Raw genomic sequence first — 16,517 nt, 5'->3', positions numbered from 1 at the left:
GAGCAGCTCCAGCGTGACACTCCCGGAGCTCAAAAATCCTGAGGAGAGCTGGGACATGCAGAGCAAGTAACGGCGCACGGGACGTGCTGCGAGGGATGGCAGCACCCCTGCAACGCCTGTGCGCTGCGATGGCGGGTCAGGAGGCGAGCAGGGGCACTCGCCAGGCCCCGCAGCACTGCGGGACACGTGCTCCCAACCCACCCTGGCACGCTCGCGGGCGAAGGCCCAGCGTGGCCAGATCAGGTCAGTTTGAAAGCTCTCCCTAATAGACTTCAGCCAAGCAAACATGGTACCATACAGTATTGAATAATTTTAAAAGTTAAAATAGTTTATTGCTGTTCTTTGTAGAAATGCACTTAACTTACATTGTCTGTCCTCTTCCTTTATTTGGCTGTTGGATTATAGGCATAAAAAGGTTATGCTTACCCATTTGTTCAATGACATAACACCCTTTTCTCTTTTGCTCTACTCATGATATTCTTCTAAGCTTCGCCAGCCAACAGCCCCAAATCTCTTTTACATAAATACTGTAAATGTCTCCATAGGTTGCAGCATTGTAACAAAAGATCTACCAAAGTAGACAAAATGTTCGGTATTCTTGGTTGGTTTTTTGCATTTAAAAATATACCTAAATTTGAGATAATCTTGACAGAGTAACAATTACAATAAGAAAAATAGTACAGTGCGTTGACTAAAGGAATATTCTGCTCTCCTTCAAGCCAATATTCCCTTTTGCATGTTGAAGTGATTCAGCAATTACTTAAGAACTTTTACCTACATACAATAATTTAGTAAAATGAGAATTAAACAAGGCAGATACTTACTACTATTCTTCTGTCTGCAATTCACAGCTCATGCGAATAAAATCGCAATAAATATTAAAAAATAGTTTTTCTTTTTCTTTTGTTTTCTTTTTTCTGTAAGGCATCTCTGAGTATTACAAAGTTTTTGTACAACCAAAAAATAAGATTGCTTTTCTCCATGTTCTCCGAGTACCTCTGTACCTCAACAGTAAATAAGAGGATTGCAGGTTTGATGAGGAAGGAAGGGTTGACGGGGCAGACAGGGTAGGGGTGGAAAGAAGCAGACCACGATGTGTGCAAGAATCTGTAGTTTTCCTGTGAAACATTTCAGTCACTTCTAGAACATCTTCAAGACAGTATCTGTCCAGATGGAAAAACAAAAAAAAAAAACAAAAAAAAACCCCCAACAACTTACCAGAAGTCCATTTTCATAAGCACAGTCAGACTGCAAGGGTTTGGGTTCGCCCTTAACACTATAAATAGCTTAGGTATCGATATGCACCTACGTAAAGGGGATAAAGGGGCAGGGTGATTTTTTTTTTCTTTTTTTTTTTTTTTTTTGTTTTGTTTCTTTTATTGTTTTTTTTGTTGTTGCTTTTGTGGTCCTAGCCGTATCCTTCCATTGTAAAAGATTGTCCTAGGTGGCGAAGGCGCGGGCAGGGCCCTTACTGCATGCGGTCAGGCTGCAGCTGTTGGGGCTGGTACTGCACGAAAGCGGTGGCGGGCGCCGCTGGGTTGCTGGCGGTGATGGGAGGCTGGACTGCGCCCGTGTAGCCGTATCCCACAAACCCGGCAGCGGGGGAGGCAGCGTAGGGGTACTGATCGTAGGCAGCTGTGGTGTACTGGGAATAGGCTTGGCTGGCGGCGGTGTAGTCGATGTAGGGAGACGTGATGGACTGCACAGGGGTAGGGATCACCACGCTGGGCTGGATGATAGCTTGGGGGTAAACATAGTGAGGCGTGAGTCTGTGGAGGCAAAGGGAGAGAGTCAGTGAGGGGCTGGGCTCCCTCCAGCCTGCATGTCTCCCTCCTTCCTCCCCAAATTCTTGTGCATCAGCCATGGAACCGGTGCTGCCCAGCAGTGCTGCCCTCGAGCGAGGGGTGCTGCTCGGGGTGGAGGGCATGAAAAGCAAAACACTCCTAGACCCCAAGGGTGGAAGTAGCGCAAGGTGAAGCATGGACTGCAAGAATGGACACGCGCCCTGCTCCCTATGCCTTGTATCTCCCACTATCCAGGCTGCTGGTCCCCAAAATAACCTCCCTGGATGGCCATGACACAGCCCTGGCCTGCCTGGCTCGCCATATCTCCCTGGGCCCCACACGCCCTGCCGGGCCCTGCCTGCACTGGCAGCCTCAATGCCTCCAGTATCCTCCGGGTCCACGCTCCCCCCAAACTGCCCAAACCCTGGTGGAGGCTCCTGAGGACCCACGGCCCTATGAGGCACCTCCCGGCACCAGGGACACCAAGTTGCTCCTCCACTCATCCCATCAGGGTAGCAGCCCACCAGGGATGACCACCGAGCACAGCCACGGGCCTTCCAGCTTGCCAGCTGTTATCAGTTACCACACATTTAAGCCTACGTTGCCCTAACACTGGATGTTTAGGGCAATGCTACGGGTTGTTTGTTTTAAAACACAAGACAGCAATTCTGGTTTTCTTCCCTTCAGTAACACTCCTCAGTAGCAACCGTGCCAGCAGCCCCCAGCCCAGCAGCGATGCTCGTGTGCCCATGAGCTTTTACATCCAGGCTCTGCGGCCAGCTGGCCCCCGGCATTTCCTCCGCCCTTTCGATGCAGGTCCTAAAGCGTTGCTTTTCACCAGCCGGTTTGCCCCTGCCCCGAGGTAGCCGTGCTGCTGAGAGGAATTTAACAACTCCGCAGTCAATTAAAGTCCATAGACTGAAAGATCCTGGAGATGATTAATGCAGGATTGCCCGCTAATTTGCTAGAAACTGCTAATGAGGAGGAAAGAAAAAAAAAAAGCAGCAAAATGAAAGGGCTATTTCCCAAAGGGCCCACAAGAAGTCAGGCCTCAAACAAGAGCAAGAACTGTGCAAACCTGAAGGTTTAGGTCCATCCACACAAACTGCCATGGTCCTGACAAAAACGGACAATTGCACATCAACTGCAGAGTTCAAACAGTATCTGCCTGCACATCCCTCAGCAACAGAGAGCTCCATCGTGCGCAGGCTTGACAGATTGGGGCTTGTTTAAGAAACATGGGGGTGCAGACTGTCACCAGCAAACTGCACGTGACCACTGAAAGATCAGAGCCACGTGCACCAAAAAGTGCACGCTGTGGAAAAGGTCCCTTTGGCTGGCTACTTGCTGAATCACATAAGGAAACAGCACGAACCAAAAGCCATCCTCTGGAGAACTCATTCCACTCTGCCCCCAAATAAAACTCTTTTTGGCAAGCAAAAAAAAAAAAAAAAAAAAAAAAGGTAAAACTCTGCAGAAGCTTATGCAGATTCAAATATTTTGGGGATTTTTGTGTGGATGTGTGTGACAGCACATTTTCAAACATGACCACTTTTAAAAGCCTCCCACAGGCTCTTCACAAGACACAGGCCTGTACGTGCCTAAACTGCTCTTTAAAGCCCAGTTCAGCTGCTTGGGGAGAGGATATCATACCCGCTCATCCGTCTAATCTCTAGGGTTGGAAACCCCAACAGACTCACCATGTGCCCAGCAGTGGGACCCGGTGCTCTGGTGCTTCACAGGGACTTGCAGCCAGGGACTGGACACTCCTGCTGGATGGGTCACTGGCCGCCCTCGTTCCACCCAAGTGTCTGTCCTAGGTCTCAGCCAGCACCTACAACATACTGGGGTCCACCTAGGGCTGGTCCCTCCTATCCAGAATTTATGGGGCTGTTCCCATTTGCTTTACAACCAGCACGGAATAGTTTAACCTCCTCTTCAGGCAGGAGAAAGGCTTCTCACAAACAAGTGCTCATCTGAACTGAGTTTCCTCTTGTTTTCCCACTCACGTATGCACTTTGATTTTTCTTGAGGCAATTTGCATTATGAGAGAATGATTGTTCTCCTCCCCCCACACCGCAACACTGCCTCTGAAATCAGGGTCCTTAGACATAATGAGGCCACCCTCAGAGGAGCAGCACCGGGGAGGAGGGATGGTAGAGAGCAGCACCTCAACCTTTGACCGATGAAGTTCAAGACCATCTCCAGAGGCCAGAGCCATCCCTGGCATAGTGCAGAAAGAGGGACTTCACAGCCCTTCAGTCCATAACTGCACCATACCCAATATCACCCTGCGACTAACAAGAATGAGGTAAGGCAGCAGAAATTCGCTGAATCACGTTTGGTTTAGCTCTGATCTACACCGAGGCCGGCACGGCTGAATCAGAGCTAGAGCTTAAGCACCAGTTCAGACCAAGGGCACTTAACGCCAGGCGCTTGCACAGGGCAGCGGCAGCCGCCTCTTCCAAGGAGCCGGGCCTAGTCCCAACCCAGAGGTTCCTCACGCTGGTCACTGGGGGGTGTTTTGGTTCGGTTTGTTTTAAATAACGCAGAGGTGCAATACTGCTCTCTTGGCCTGCCAGGGTCTGGGGAAAGGCTCCGCAGAGGCAGCCCCAGGCATGGCCCATGCAAGCGTTGGGGGCGAGATGAGCAGACCCCACGCATGCCTCTTGCTCCATCCCCTCGTAAATCGGCAGCTCGGACACCAGCCTGCATCCCAGATTGGTGACGGATGCTCTGGCTGCCTCTTGCTTCTCCCTATGTGTGGTGTCCCACTACCAGGCTTCCTGCTACTCCAGGGCTTGGTAACTTAGAACCACTCCACAAATGCAACAACAACAAAAAAAAGCACAATCCTCACGCTCAGGACTCACTAAAACAGACCCACCAGCAGGAGCAGAGGAGGGGCCTGCACTTTTCCTGCACACAGGCATTCCACCTGTGCTTGCAAAATGACCAGGAGGATGGTCTGAGAACCTCCAAGCAATCCAGCCTGAGAATCATCCTGTTTGAGCGGCTCCACAGGTCACCCCCCGATGTCCCTTGCGGCCACCCAACTGCTCTTCGGAGCCAGCACAGCCCATGCAGAGGACACAGCTGCGTGCAGGGCTGTCAGGGCGAGCGCATGCTCCCAACTCGTCCCCGAGAAACCCCACACATGAGCTTTGCTTTCATGTACACAGCTCCTCCATCGCAGCTCCCACGGTGTGCTCCAGGGAGACAGCAAATCCGTGACATCCTGCACTACTGTTTTTTCCTCAGCAAGGAAAAATTCCAGCTCTTCGATGCTACTTTGAATAAAAAGCACCATTAGCTAGGAAGACAATAAGTACTCCTGTACTCTGTTTCCAGAAATACATCCCGGCCCAATGCATACACAAGCACACATCACACGCCATAGTTTACTGCACTAGAAAACCACACTCAGCAACTCCAGAATCTACTTCTATGTGAAAGAGAAGGTTCTTTTGGTCTGTGGGGTTTTAATAATTTAGCTAGAAATTTCAATCAAGATATTCTGCAGTTTGGACTTCTGAATTAGGTGGACAGATGGCAACTCATCAATCAAAACAAAACACACAACCTAAGGTAAGGTCACTGATGACTTGCAGCTACAAACAAAACAAAACAGTGCAGTACAATGAAGTTCTCTGCTGGCTACGTTTAGCATCCACAGAAAGTCTTAAAATATTTCTCCCCCTTCCATTATTTCTGAAGACCTTTGAGGGAAAAAAAAAAAAAAAAAAAGGAAAAGCTCTTTTGGAGTTCTTTTTCTAGAAATCAGCAAACCCTAATCTGAATTTCTACAGAGTGAGTCACATCTCTGTTTTAAGATGCCTTCCCCTTCCTCCCTCCCTGCAGTTTCCCTCCATCCCCCACGATGGGCCCTGCCAGCCAGAAGAGAACTTCATCTAGAATACACACAATGTGATTATAAAACGTCAACCAAGTGATCAGCCATTGCCACCACACATCAAAGTCATCCCGTGAACAGCAGACGGACGAGATGCTTATGGCGTTACGATTAATCGCGGGCAAAGGCCACAAAATACAACGAGCATGGTCAAACCTAAGTCTAGAGCCAGCGGTGGCCGCAGGAGGGACTCGGGAGGGCCGTCGCAGTGCAGGAGAGCAGCCGGACCGCCACGCTAGCCCACGCTCCTAACTACGTGGCACGACGCCACGCTGCCCCGGCAGCCAAAATTGAAAGACACAGAACAAAAGAGATGGTTACAGAGCCATTGGCAGAGGAGATGCAGGCTCGGCTTCTGCTTTTGCTGTGCAAAATACGAAGGACAAAAGCAACCCATTTTTGGTGCAGTCCTGGGTGGAGATGTTCAAACGCATCAAGGGAGGCTTGCAGCTGCCAGTACCCTTGGCTCCCGGGAGGTGCTGCCTGCTGAAAAGAGTCGACTTCTTAAAACCTGCCATTGCCCGGTTCTCCCCACCACACTGGGAGGGCTGCTGGGGGCGAGCTGCAGGGCAGGGATGGCTGGCGGGCAGCTGCGGCCCCAAGGGCAGCCAGGAAGAAGGGACAAGTCAGATGCCCGTGTGTCCCACACCTCTAACCAAACCGCAAGGAGAAGGAACGAGCTAATGAGGCCCTCTCCCTCATCAGCAGCTCTATCTGGCAGAGCTCATCTCAGAGCCACCTTATATATTTGATTATTTTATACCAGATTTAGACCTAAAATGTGTTTTAGCTGCACTTTGTCAGCTCTCTCCCATCCTGCAGGACTTCCTACACATGAATCATGGAGCAGCTCCTGCAAGCTGCATGGGTCTGGGAGAGCAGGGAGCAGGAGTTCCTGGCCCCCTTGATCTCTGGCAGCCACGCTGGGAGCTGCTTTTGCTGCTTCTGGAGAGGTGGGAGACAACTGCAACCCTCTGTCAAGAGGGAGCCAGCATCACACAAACACTTGGGAAACAAGGAGGAGCACAGGGCTCCTGGCAGCATCACAGAGATCAGCACACAAATGCCACTGCCACGACCAGCCTTTTATTCCTTGAAGAATAAAAGAAACAGAGCCCTTTGTGTCTGCCAGTGAAGGCACAAATTCTGGCATTTGACCCCAGGAATTTGGCCTCCATTTCCACTAGAGCTGACCCATTAGCTGCTACAGGGACACCCACACTGCCGCAACATGTGATGGCAAGCAGTGCCAGGCTTCAGTTGGTAGGTGGTACTTCAGAATAAGCTGAACATAGCCACAGCTGTCCATGACAGCAACATGAAAACTACCTCTGGTGAAGTAACACCTCCAACCACAGCCTGGATGACAGATTTGAAGATGTACTTTGAATTGGATTCATGAGTTTAAGAGCACCAGACAGAAGCTGCTCTGGGAAGCACACCCCAGCAACACCTAGGAAAGCAGCAGCAGTCCAGGAGCTCTACGCTTGCATTAGCAGTGCTGCAACGCCACCTCAGAGCTGGTGGTGCACAGACACTTCTTGATGTGACTCATACCCCAAGAACATCGCTCCCGAAGGTCACTCCCCAGCCAGCAAGCACTCACCTCGTGGAGCTACTTTAAATAAACCTGTGTGGAGTGGTGGCAGGCTTGGCCATACGTATCGTATGGGCCCCAGCCACAGTGACAGGCTGCAGAAACGTGACAAATTCAGGTCCTGTTCTCACATCCAGACATGCTGAGGAGGGGCTACAGGCTGGATCACGTAACAGTTTATCCACCAACACTTTGGTGCAGATCAGGACATTCATTGTGCCCTGGCCACTCCACCATTCATCATCGTTCACTGACACAGGCTGGGCTTCAGCCACTGACATGACAAACCTCTGAATCCTGAAATGTCCCTACTAAAGCCGATTTAAACAGGCAATGAAATGTCAATGGCTTCTGCCTCACCAGCCAGCTATCTCAGCCAGCTCCAAGTAAGAGAAGGAGAAACTCTGCAGCTCCATGTTTCCACAGTATTTATCCTCATGTACCACAATATGACACAAACCCAAAAAAGCAAACCAACCAACACAATTTCTGCTCATCTTGTAACTGATTTGCCTGTCTTCTACTCATCCTCCTCTGGCCCTCTGAGAAGATTTACACAGCAGCCTGTGCAAACAGGTACACGACTGGGTTTCCTGCTTCCCTGTTGGGGCCAGATGTCACCACTGTGGTCGCAATAACCAAGGAACAACCTGCTGCAACAGACTGTCCCAGGCTGGAATCAGTACAACAGAAAAAAGTGAGTATATTGCAGGATTCAGCGGTAACCTCTGCTGGTTGCTGAGCCTACCAAAACCATTGCTCAAGAAATACAAATGCCAACTTAAGGGTACAAGAGCAATCCATGATTTCAATTTATTTTCATTTTGGCAGGAGAGAGAAAATTTTAAGGCACAGGAGGCACTGCAGTAGCTGAGAACCTATCGTAGCCCAGGGATGTCCTCCTTTTACAGATTTAGCACATCTTGACTCCACGATGCAACAAACTAATGGCCCATAGCAGAGGAAGGTGGATCCCAGAAAAACAAGAACAAAGAAATGTCATCTACATCTTCCCATAACTGGTGCAGAGGTGTGGGGAAACCAAAAGAAATTTAAAAAAAAAAAAAAAGTGGTTGCAGACCAAAGCTCTAAACTGTTTTCTCAGCTTAAGCCAGAGACCAAGATCAACCTGCTGAGCTCCACTATAAGTTAGTAAGGCTCAGCAATTTACAGCTTTATCCTCTGCATCTTGCTTCCCCCACACCCAAAGGAAAAAGGAAAAAAAAAAATCCTAAACAAAGGCATGTTGGGCCAGACCAAAAATAGTTTTGGAAAAGCAGGCTGAAAAACACTCAGGTAGCAGGAGATAACATCTGCCTGAAACAAGAGCCATCTGGCACCAAGGAAAAAGCCACACGGAAGTTTATCTGCAACTAGTCAGCTATCCAGAGAAGGAAAAACCCCTCCCCTTTTGAGTTATCAGCACAGCCAAAACAGAAATGAACTGACAGAAGAAACGGAAAATGCTTCACACCAGTGCACTATAGGAGCCCGAGTCCTTCAGCATCAGTGTGAGAAACCTAGGAGGATGCTAGATTTATCCTGTCCACACAGGAGAGAAACCAGAGGCTCTGACAGATTTACCCAGGAAGCTCCAGGAATTCTGCCTTTAACTAAGCTTCCCAATTTTCTTTTGCAATTTGGAGAAAATAAAAGGCTGCAGAAACAACTCTAAAGTCCGAGAAGTACCTGACGAGTTTTGGCATAATATATATTAAATCGACTACTTTCAACTGGTTCCATTTTTTTAAACAGACTTTCCTTCTTTACACATGATCCCTTCCACTGACTTTTAATTAAAACCATCCACACATTTGATTTATTAAGAACTCCTTCTTGGATAGATGAAGTATTTCGAAGTAGAATGGAAGAAGCCATGAAATACCTATTTTTGATAAAAGAAAGCCTACACTGATAAAACAAGTAGTTTCTCAGCCAAGAAAGGAATTCCATTTTAAGAGTTTCAGTAATCTCTGCTGTCAGTTGTGCCTTTGTTGCTGCACAGCGTCTAAGACACCTCTCTCCACACCTTCCTGCAAGCTGGAATCACGGGGGGGGTAGCTGTGAGCCTGCCTCCAGCACGGCTTTCCCAGCCTCTGCTGCTTTGGCCAGAGCAGAGGCAGCAGCAGCTCAGCTATGACAGAGGAGGGTTGAAATGCTCAAAGCTGGGGACAGGGAAATTGCAGGGGATAGCACGATCCTGTTCACAGGATTTAGAGACCGAGAAATAGGAGACTCAGTTTTAACTCTGAGGTCCACGACTTTTCATCTTTTGTGATCATAGAGTATATTTAGCTCTGGTATGTAGCTTGCTCCCATCTGTAGGGAACAAGTTCTTCATCTAAGTCATATTTAGAAGTGACCCAGTGTCCTTGTGCTACCAAATTATCAGCACAACAACTGTCTAGTTCTCTCGCTGCTGTCCTCAGCTCAGAGGCAGGACGGTCAGAGCTGCATTCATCATTCGAATTACTGGGCATGTGTTTAATACTACAGTTAGGGACCAGTATGCCAACAGCTGCCCAAAGGAAAGATGAGACCAAGTACAAGCTGGACTGCTCTGAAAATTCAGATGTGTGCATGTGTCTGCCACATTGGGACTACATGGCACCAGCCGGATCAGAACAGGAAAATTTTGCATCTGCTGCTCCCCAGCTCCTGCAACAAGGGGAAAGGACTTGGGTCTCTGCTGCTAAGGAGGCTGCTCCCATGCTGGTGAGGATGAAGAGCAAATCCACCAAAGACAATGGAATCGAGGAGAAGACAGAACAACTCGATTCACGTGCTGTGACAAAGACAAAGCTAGAGCCAGCTCAGCCTGGCGCTCCACCACACGCAGGCCTGTGCCCTGACTGCACTGGAATGGCACACGGCGCCCTACACCCAGAGCCTGTCCCCGGCAAAAGGTCTACTCCTGCCTTGAGCTTGGCACACCACTTATGTAGCCAAGTGTAAGGTCAGGGTATCGGATCGTGCTCTCCTTCTGTATTGTTCTGCAGGCCTATACCAGCTGCAGGACACGAGCAAATTGTTCCCAAAACCAAAACGAATCGTATACCCTTGGGTCTGATACCAGCATTTGCCACCTTGAAGCAGCTGTTGAAGAAAATTTGCAAAGCTATCTGATCTGCTTATAAATATGTCTACTCTTAAAGAAAAAATAAAAAAGGAAAAAAAAAGAGCTCTTTCTGACTGGCAAGCATTTGGTCTGAATAGCAGTAACCATGCCCAAGAACTAGCAGCTGAAGCCATTTGGAAAATGGATTTGAATGTTTCTTAGGAAATTCCCCCTCAAAGCTTTCATCCAAAGCTTTCATGTTATTGGCACACGGTCAACAAGAGGTGCCGGGTGTGCCATCCCCATGGGAGCCACTTGTGAGCGGCAGAACAGGCTGGGGTCCTGCAGCTGGCCAGCTTTTTGGTATGGGGTGCAATAGGAAGTCAGAGCACAGGGGATGACAGCTGACAGGGGCTGAGCGGAGCAAGGCCAGCGCGTGCCGTCTTATAAGCATAACCACAGAAAAAGATGAAAGTTTGTTTCCTTTTATTTTTAACCCAATAGAGAAGTTTTAAGGATAAACAGCTGTGAGAGAGGGTGGGCTGAGACAAAGAGGGACTTTCTTCACTTCCTAACTGCAGCAGCATCAATGCATGAAATTTCAAACTCAAAGAGATTTAACTCTTTCCGACGCTGCCTGAGACCAAATGCGGGCCAGAGTCAGGGCACCACCAAAATAAGCAACTAGACAAGAATGGGCAGGGGGTCTCTGGAGCAATGACATCCAACGAGCAGACATGGAAAGAGCTAGATCCTGCTGCAAGAGACAGCTATATGTTTCCAAGAGCTCAGTCACTTACTCAGTCACTGGTAGATCTCCCACACAGATAGCTCCTCCGCTGAGGCACAGCCACAGGAATGCATCTGCCATACTCTGCTCATGTACAGAGCAGCGAGCACGGCTGCGAAGAGGAGAACCAGGGAATCCCCGTTCCCTGCACAGGCTCAAGCCTGTCTCGAGCACTGGAGCCGCAGAGGAGAGGACCAAGGGAGGGGCACCAAGCAGCTCTGCCACATCACCATGTACGGCTCAAGCGGTCTACAGTTGCTCCTAGCAGCTTCCAAGAAGTTTCATATGTTTCTCAAAATTTCTTAAAAGGAACAATGCTGCAGTAGAGGCAGCTCCATTTGGAGAGAGAGAGGGTCTCCCTCGTTCTCTGATCAGCTCTGTGCTGGCTGGTAGCTGCGGGGACACGCTGTGGCATTGCCAGCTGCCTCCAAGCAAAGCGCAGTCTGTAAACTCTGGGCTAAGCCCCCAGGCCTAATGCTGCTCCCCTAAAATCAGAAGCCAGATCTCAGAGTCACCCTGACACAGGCGCATCCTTTGCCTTGCATTACTGTTAAGATCTCTGGTTACAACAATCTAGAAGCTACTTTTCAAAACAGGATTTACTACCGACTCCGTGCTCTCTGCTGTGCCGGTGCCTCCCCTGCCAGGGCAGCAGGAGGAAGGAGAGAGCCTCTTCATGGTTTCTCTTTCTGTTCCGCATACCCCAGGCAATATTTACAGCTGCATTTGAGTGTCTAGGGCTGGTGGGGGGGAAGCCTTCAGTTTATAAATAACCCTGACTGATGTTTGGGTAATTTTCATAGTTTCCATTCATTTCAGGTTTCACCAAAACCTGCATTTGGTGGCTTGACAGCTGGAACGTGACTGGCTGGCCTTCTCTTATTGAAGTGCCTAGCAGTTAACAGTTTGTTCATTCATTTCTTCCTTGCCAAGTCCAGCTTGCACACCTAGTACCCGTGTCCCATAACAATCGTTTTCCGGAAACCACATGCCAACCCCTGGGCACAAACATTTTGCACAGACAGGAACTGCAGGAGGGAGAACCGGGCAACGTCTTACACTGTGGGCAAAGCAGATGAGCCACTGAGCTTCATTTGGGGAAGGTCAGGATCCACTCCACATGGTACAGAGGAAATGGACAACAGCAATTCGATGAAGCTTCCAAAGACAGACTAACCCTGACAAACTCCTCATCTATCCTCAAATCCCACAGAGGACCAAGGAAATTGTGGGTTCAAGGGAATGCAAGAGTAGAGCCTGGCAGGCTCTTAATTTTGTTGGTCTACTGACAAGACAAAGAGGGAACTGGCAGCCAAGCTCTGTTGCTTGACTGAGCACCTGACGCTCTGCTCAGAAGCCACAGAGCAGTCCCAGACATGGTGCTCAGGTAAACGGCTCCACATTTTGCCAAACCCACATCTCCAGTGATTCTGCTGCAGCAATGACTGAATGCAACAAAATTCTCGTTTACTGACGCTTGCAAATAATGATATATGATCCCCTCCCTCCAACCCTCCAGTTTCCTGGTTCCTGTCTCTTGGCAACTGATAAATAATTTATAGTGCTCTCTGCTGTATGTGCTAACTGCAGCTCTGCTGGTTTAATGATGAAACCAATGCTGGAACACTAACTGTCTAGATCACAAGGAACACAAAGTCAGTTGATCCCACACTCCTCTGTATGCGAAACTAAAAGCAAACTGTTCAAAAACAAAAACTACATTTTCCAGAGCTGCAGGGCTGTGGCTGCTGGGTAGGAACGGCACCCACAGGAACAGCAGATGATCTGCAAGAGGAACAGGCGTGCGCCAGCGCTCCTGCCAACACGAGGAGTTTAACGTGCTTCACCATTTTGCTCTTTTCTGTTAGCACGTGTGGAAAAACTCCTAACAGGCTGGTTTTGCCGTCAGCATCTCTTATGCGCTCCCGCACAGTTTGGAAAGCCTCTGGGGTCTGCATCTCGAAGGTATCGCTGCTGCCTACTCTGAGGGCTGAGAAAGCTATTGCAGCTCCCATGCAAGGAGAGCTATCAAAAAGCAGCATCTTGTCTACGTAGACTACTGTGGCTTTTGCACCAAAAAAAGAGGCTCTTCATTTCGTGACAGATGTTCCTTGAGTTTTTCCAACAGAGCCGTATGAAAACTGGCATGTTTGAACTGTACACAACACACATACACTGGGTGTGCACTATTGTGGCAACACAGTCTCTTACATCCATAAACTTGCAATGAAATTACCCAGGCAGTTGGCAACTGCAGCCATGAGGACAGAGGAGTGAAAGTTTCTGTTCTGTTGTTAGCAGATTTTCTTTAAAAAAAAAAAAAAAAAAAATCACCCCAAAAAAACATGAGCGGAGAGTAGAAAAGGGATGAAGTATTTCTGTTGACAAAGGCCAAAATCCCATCTATTTATATTAGAGTCACACAAAACCCACAACAGAGCAGTGCTCAAAAGCTTCAAAAAAGTACCTACTTTCTTAGTGCTCTTAGAAAATAATAATAAAAACCCCTATCAATATTCACTTTCTGAAATGGTGTAAAAAAAGAACTGCATCAATCATTAAACAGTTAAATGAAGGCAGTATGACAGTCACTATTGTTCTCATGAAGCACACTTGTCTTTTGCAGAGCAGCTGCCAGATCCTATTAGATGTATAAAAAGAGGACTTTTCTAACCGAGTAGGGATGGTATAAGCTATTGAAAACAGCAGACAAAAGCCCACTTTTGCAGACTATTCAGGCCTTGTATAACATCTGTCCAAAATCAATTTTTGACCTAATGTTACTTTCATTAAGTAACAGACTTTGTTTCCAATGCAATTTGTTTTCTAGGATAAAACTGTATCCTAAGCATTACTACGTGGGAAAAGGCGCAGAAGAAGCAGATCTTATTTGAGAAACACGAGAACAGAATTTGCTTAATTGTTTTGACACCTTAAGTACTATAATAGAGAAACTATTTTCCATTTATTTGAATTCTTGTGAATTCTTGAAGTTGGCAAAGCAGCAAGTAATGCATTGGGTTTATTATGACTAAGATTTACTGAGGATAAAGGAAGATCTTTGGGCATTACGTTAAAGCTGACAAATGCACAAAACTTCTGAAATCTTCACCAGAAATGAAGTACTCTGAACATTAACAACAGCTGTTGAAACTGTCCACTCTTGACAGCTAAGGCTTTTTTCACGCATCTTAAATAATGAGGAAGTTGATTCATGAATTTGATTTCAAACAGACAGTTAAGAAACATTTCCACTTACCCAAAGGGTCTCTGAATGAAGGCTGGATGTAGCTGCTGCACACCTATGGTAAAACCTAAAAAACCGTCCAGAAAGAAAGAAATATTAATGAATGGCATCCATTGTACCGTTCAACTTGTAATATACAGGCATAATTACACCTCAGGCCACACGTACATGCATTCCATCTGCAAATTCAGAGCCCCATATAGAAGCAAGCTGATTTTAATATGCATATGTGATATGCACGAGGACCAGATGGGAATTCAGATCAAAGAACAGTGTGAAAGTGCTGGTATTCATCAGACAATGGGGTACAATGCCTTACTTTACACACTGGGTACTGTGGTCATTAAACCAGAGGGCAGAATGATGAAAAGGGTCTTGCTGATGTAACGAAGAGGAAAACGGGAAAACAGTAGCCATGGAAGGAAACAGCTTACATCAGTTATATGACATTAGGTGCCTAACACTAGTGTAACAGGTACAAGTAAGAAGTTACAGAAGAGAGACAACTGGACTACACAGTGTCCTCAGTCAACAATCAGAACTACGAGGGATAAGCACGCATCGTCGGATCAGATGAATCCAGCCTGAGTAACTTGTTTCCTTGTCTTACAAGTTATTCTAATAGAGAGAGACGGGATCTCCTAGATGCCTCACCAGTTTGAATACTCCTTGGTTTTGCTCCCAAATACGCCAGGTTCACATTTGCTTTCCTGCCATCAATGATGGGGTTTGGGTCTTTGCATGCTCTTTCAGCCGCAGCTCTGTCTGCCATGGTCACCTGGAATTAAGCACAGCCTTGTTTGTAGCAACAGCACTTTGTAAACGCTCCAGCAACAGGCTCTAAGCGGAGTTTTATTTATTGTTCTAGTCTGAATCGGGAGCTAAACTCCGCTCCGTGCAGCCTCACTTGCTCAGAGCTCCCGGGGACTTGACAGAAAAGAGGGCTCCCCCCTCGCCAAGTTACTCCGTTGGGCTCACGCCAGTTGTTTTCCCTTGCCTTTCCACCTCCTCCCCCGTGCTTTTTTAAGCGGTCGGTGGAGCCAGTCCCAGAACTCCCCGAAGCACAGGCAGTTCAGGGGAGCTGGCTCCGCGCTCCCGCAACGCGCGATGCGGGGACCGAGGGCGGCACAGCGCGCCCGCCCCGCTGCAGCCCCCGAAGCAACAAGGCGGCGGCACCGGGGGCAGGAGGTGCTGAAAGGACCGGCACGGCATCGGCAGGCACCGGGGGGGGGGGCTTTCCTCCCGGGGCCCCCCACCGCCGCCTTCGCCCTGGCCGAGCCGCCCCGCTCCTGCCCGCACCGGGCACAGTCTCCGCGGCCCCGGCAACCACCACGAAGCAGCAGCGACGGGACGGGCGGCAGCACCGAGCCCGAGCCCCGCAGCGGGGCAGCGCTCCGCCGCCGGGAGGTCCGCCGGCCCGGGGGCACCGCTGCCAGCCCCCTTCCCCGGGGCGGGGCGGGGGGGGGGGGGGGGAACAGGCCCGCCGCCGGTCAGCGCAGCGCCCGGCCCGTCGGGAAGCGGAGCGGGGCGGGCGGGGGGGGGGGGGGGGACGGACGCACAGAGCGGCACTTACAAAGCCGTATCCCCGGGATTTGCCGGTCTGCCGGTCGGTGATCACCACCGCCTCCTCGATGTCCCCGAAGACCTCGAAGTACTTCCTGAGGGAGGAGTCGGTGGTGTGGTAGGGCAGCCCCCCGACGAAGATCTTGGTGAAGGTGGTGTCCTTCTGCACGGTGTGCATGGTGTCGGGCGCGGCCGGCCCCAGCCGGCATCCACCCCGCGCCGCCGGCGACGAGAAGAAACACACACACCCACACACCCACACACCCCCCTCCGAGCCCCCGCGGCGGCCGAAGGGAGCGGAGCGGCGGCTGGGTCCCGGGGGCCTACAGCCGGCTCATGGCCGCGCTTTGTCCCGGGAGCGCGGGCGGCGCCGCGCCCTCCCGCCGGTGCCGGTGAGTAGCGGCCGCCCGCCGCCGCCGCCGCCTTTGTAGGGCCGCGCCCGCCCCGCCCCGCCGCCGCGCAGGGGCGCTCGGGGCGCGTAGTCCGGCACCGCGCCCGCCCCGGCACCCGCCGCGGCCCTGCCGGCGGGCGGCCCGGCCCCGGGGACCGCAGGGGCCGGTGGTCG

The 16,517-nt window shown here is 49.9% G+C and overlaps 1 protein-coding gene across 1 annotated transcript; it reads right to left on the bottom strand.

The window, feature by feature from the left end:
- Positions 1-307: 307 nt before the first annotated feature.
- Positions 308-16,186, bottom strand: RBM38 (RNA binding motif protein 38). The gene is made up of 4 exons (XM_086474756.1): positions 15,963-16,186; positions 15,044-15,167; positions 14,402-14,456; positions 308-1,769 (listed from the first exon to the last, which is right to left on the bottom strand). The coding sequence occupies exons 1-4, from the start codon at positions 16,128-16,130 to the stop codon at positions 1,469-1,471; spliced, it is 648 nt and encodes a 215-aa protein (XP_086330882.1). The 5' UTR covers positions 16,131-16,186; the 3' UTR covers positions 308-1,468.
- Positions 16,187-16,517: the final 331 nt, after the last annotated feature.

Source organism: Leptosomus discolor, chromosome 17 (assembly GCF_034619465.1).
Source record: "Leptosomus discolor isolate bLepDis1 chromosome 17, bLepDis1.hap2, whole genome shotgun sequence".
Lineage (NCBI taxonomy): Eukaryota > Metazoa > Chordata > Aves > Leptosomiformes > Leptosomidae > Leptosomus > Leptosomus discolor.
This window is presented reverse-complemented; position numbering and strand designations above follow the sequence as displayed.

Bases quoted from the DNA above. Each gene is read 5' to 3' on its own strand.
- RBM38 (XM_086474756.1), bottom strand. From the start codon at position 16,130: ATGCACACCGTGCAGAAGGACACCACCTTCACCAAGATCTTCGTCGGG. The intron at 15,168-15,962 runs GTAAGTGCCGCT...GCTTAATTCCAG, and splicing joins AATCCCGGGGATACGGCTTT to GTGACCATGGCAGACAGAGC. The intron at 14,457-15,043 runs GTGAGGCATCTA...ACGGTTTTTTAG, and splicing joins ACCAAGGAGTATTCAAACTG to GTTTTACCATAGGTGTGCAG.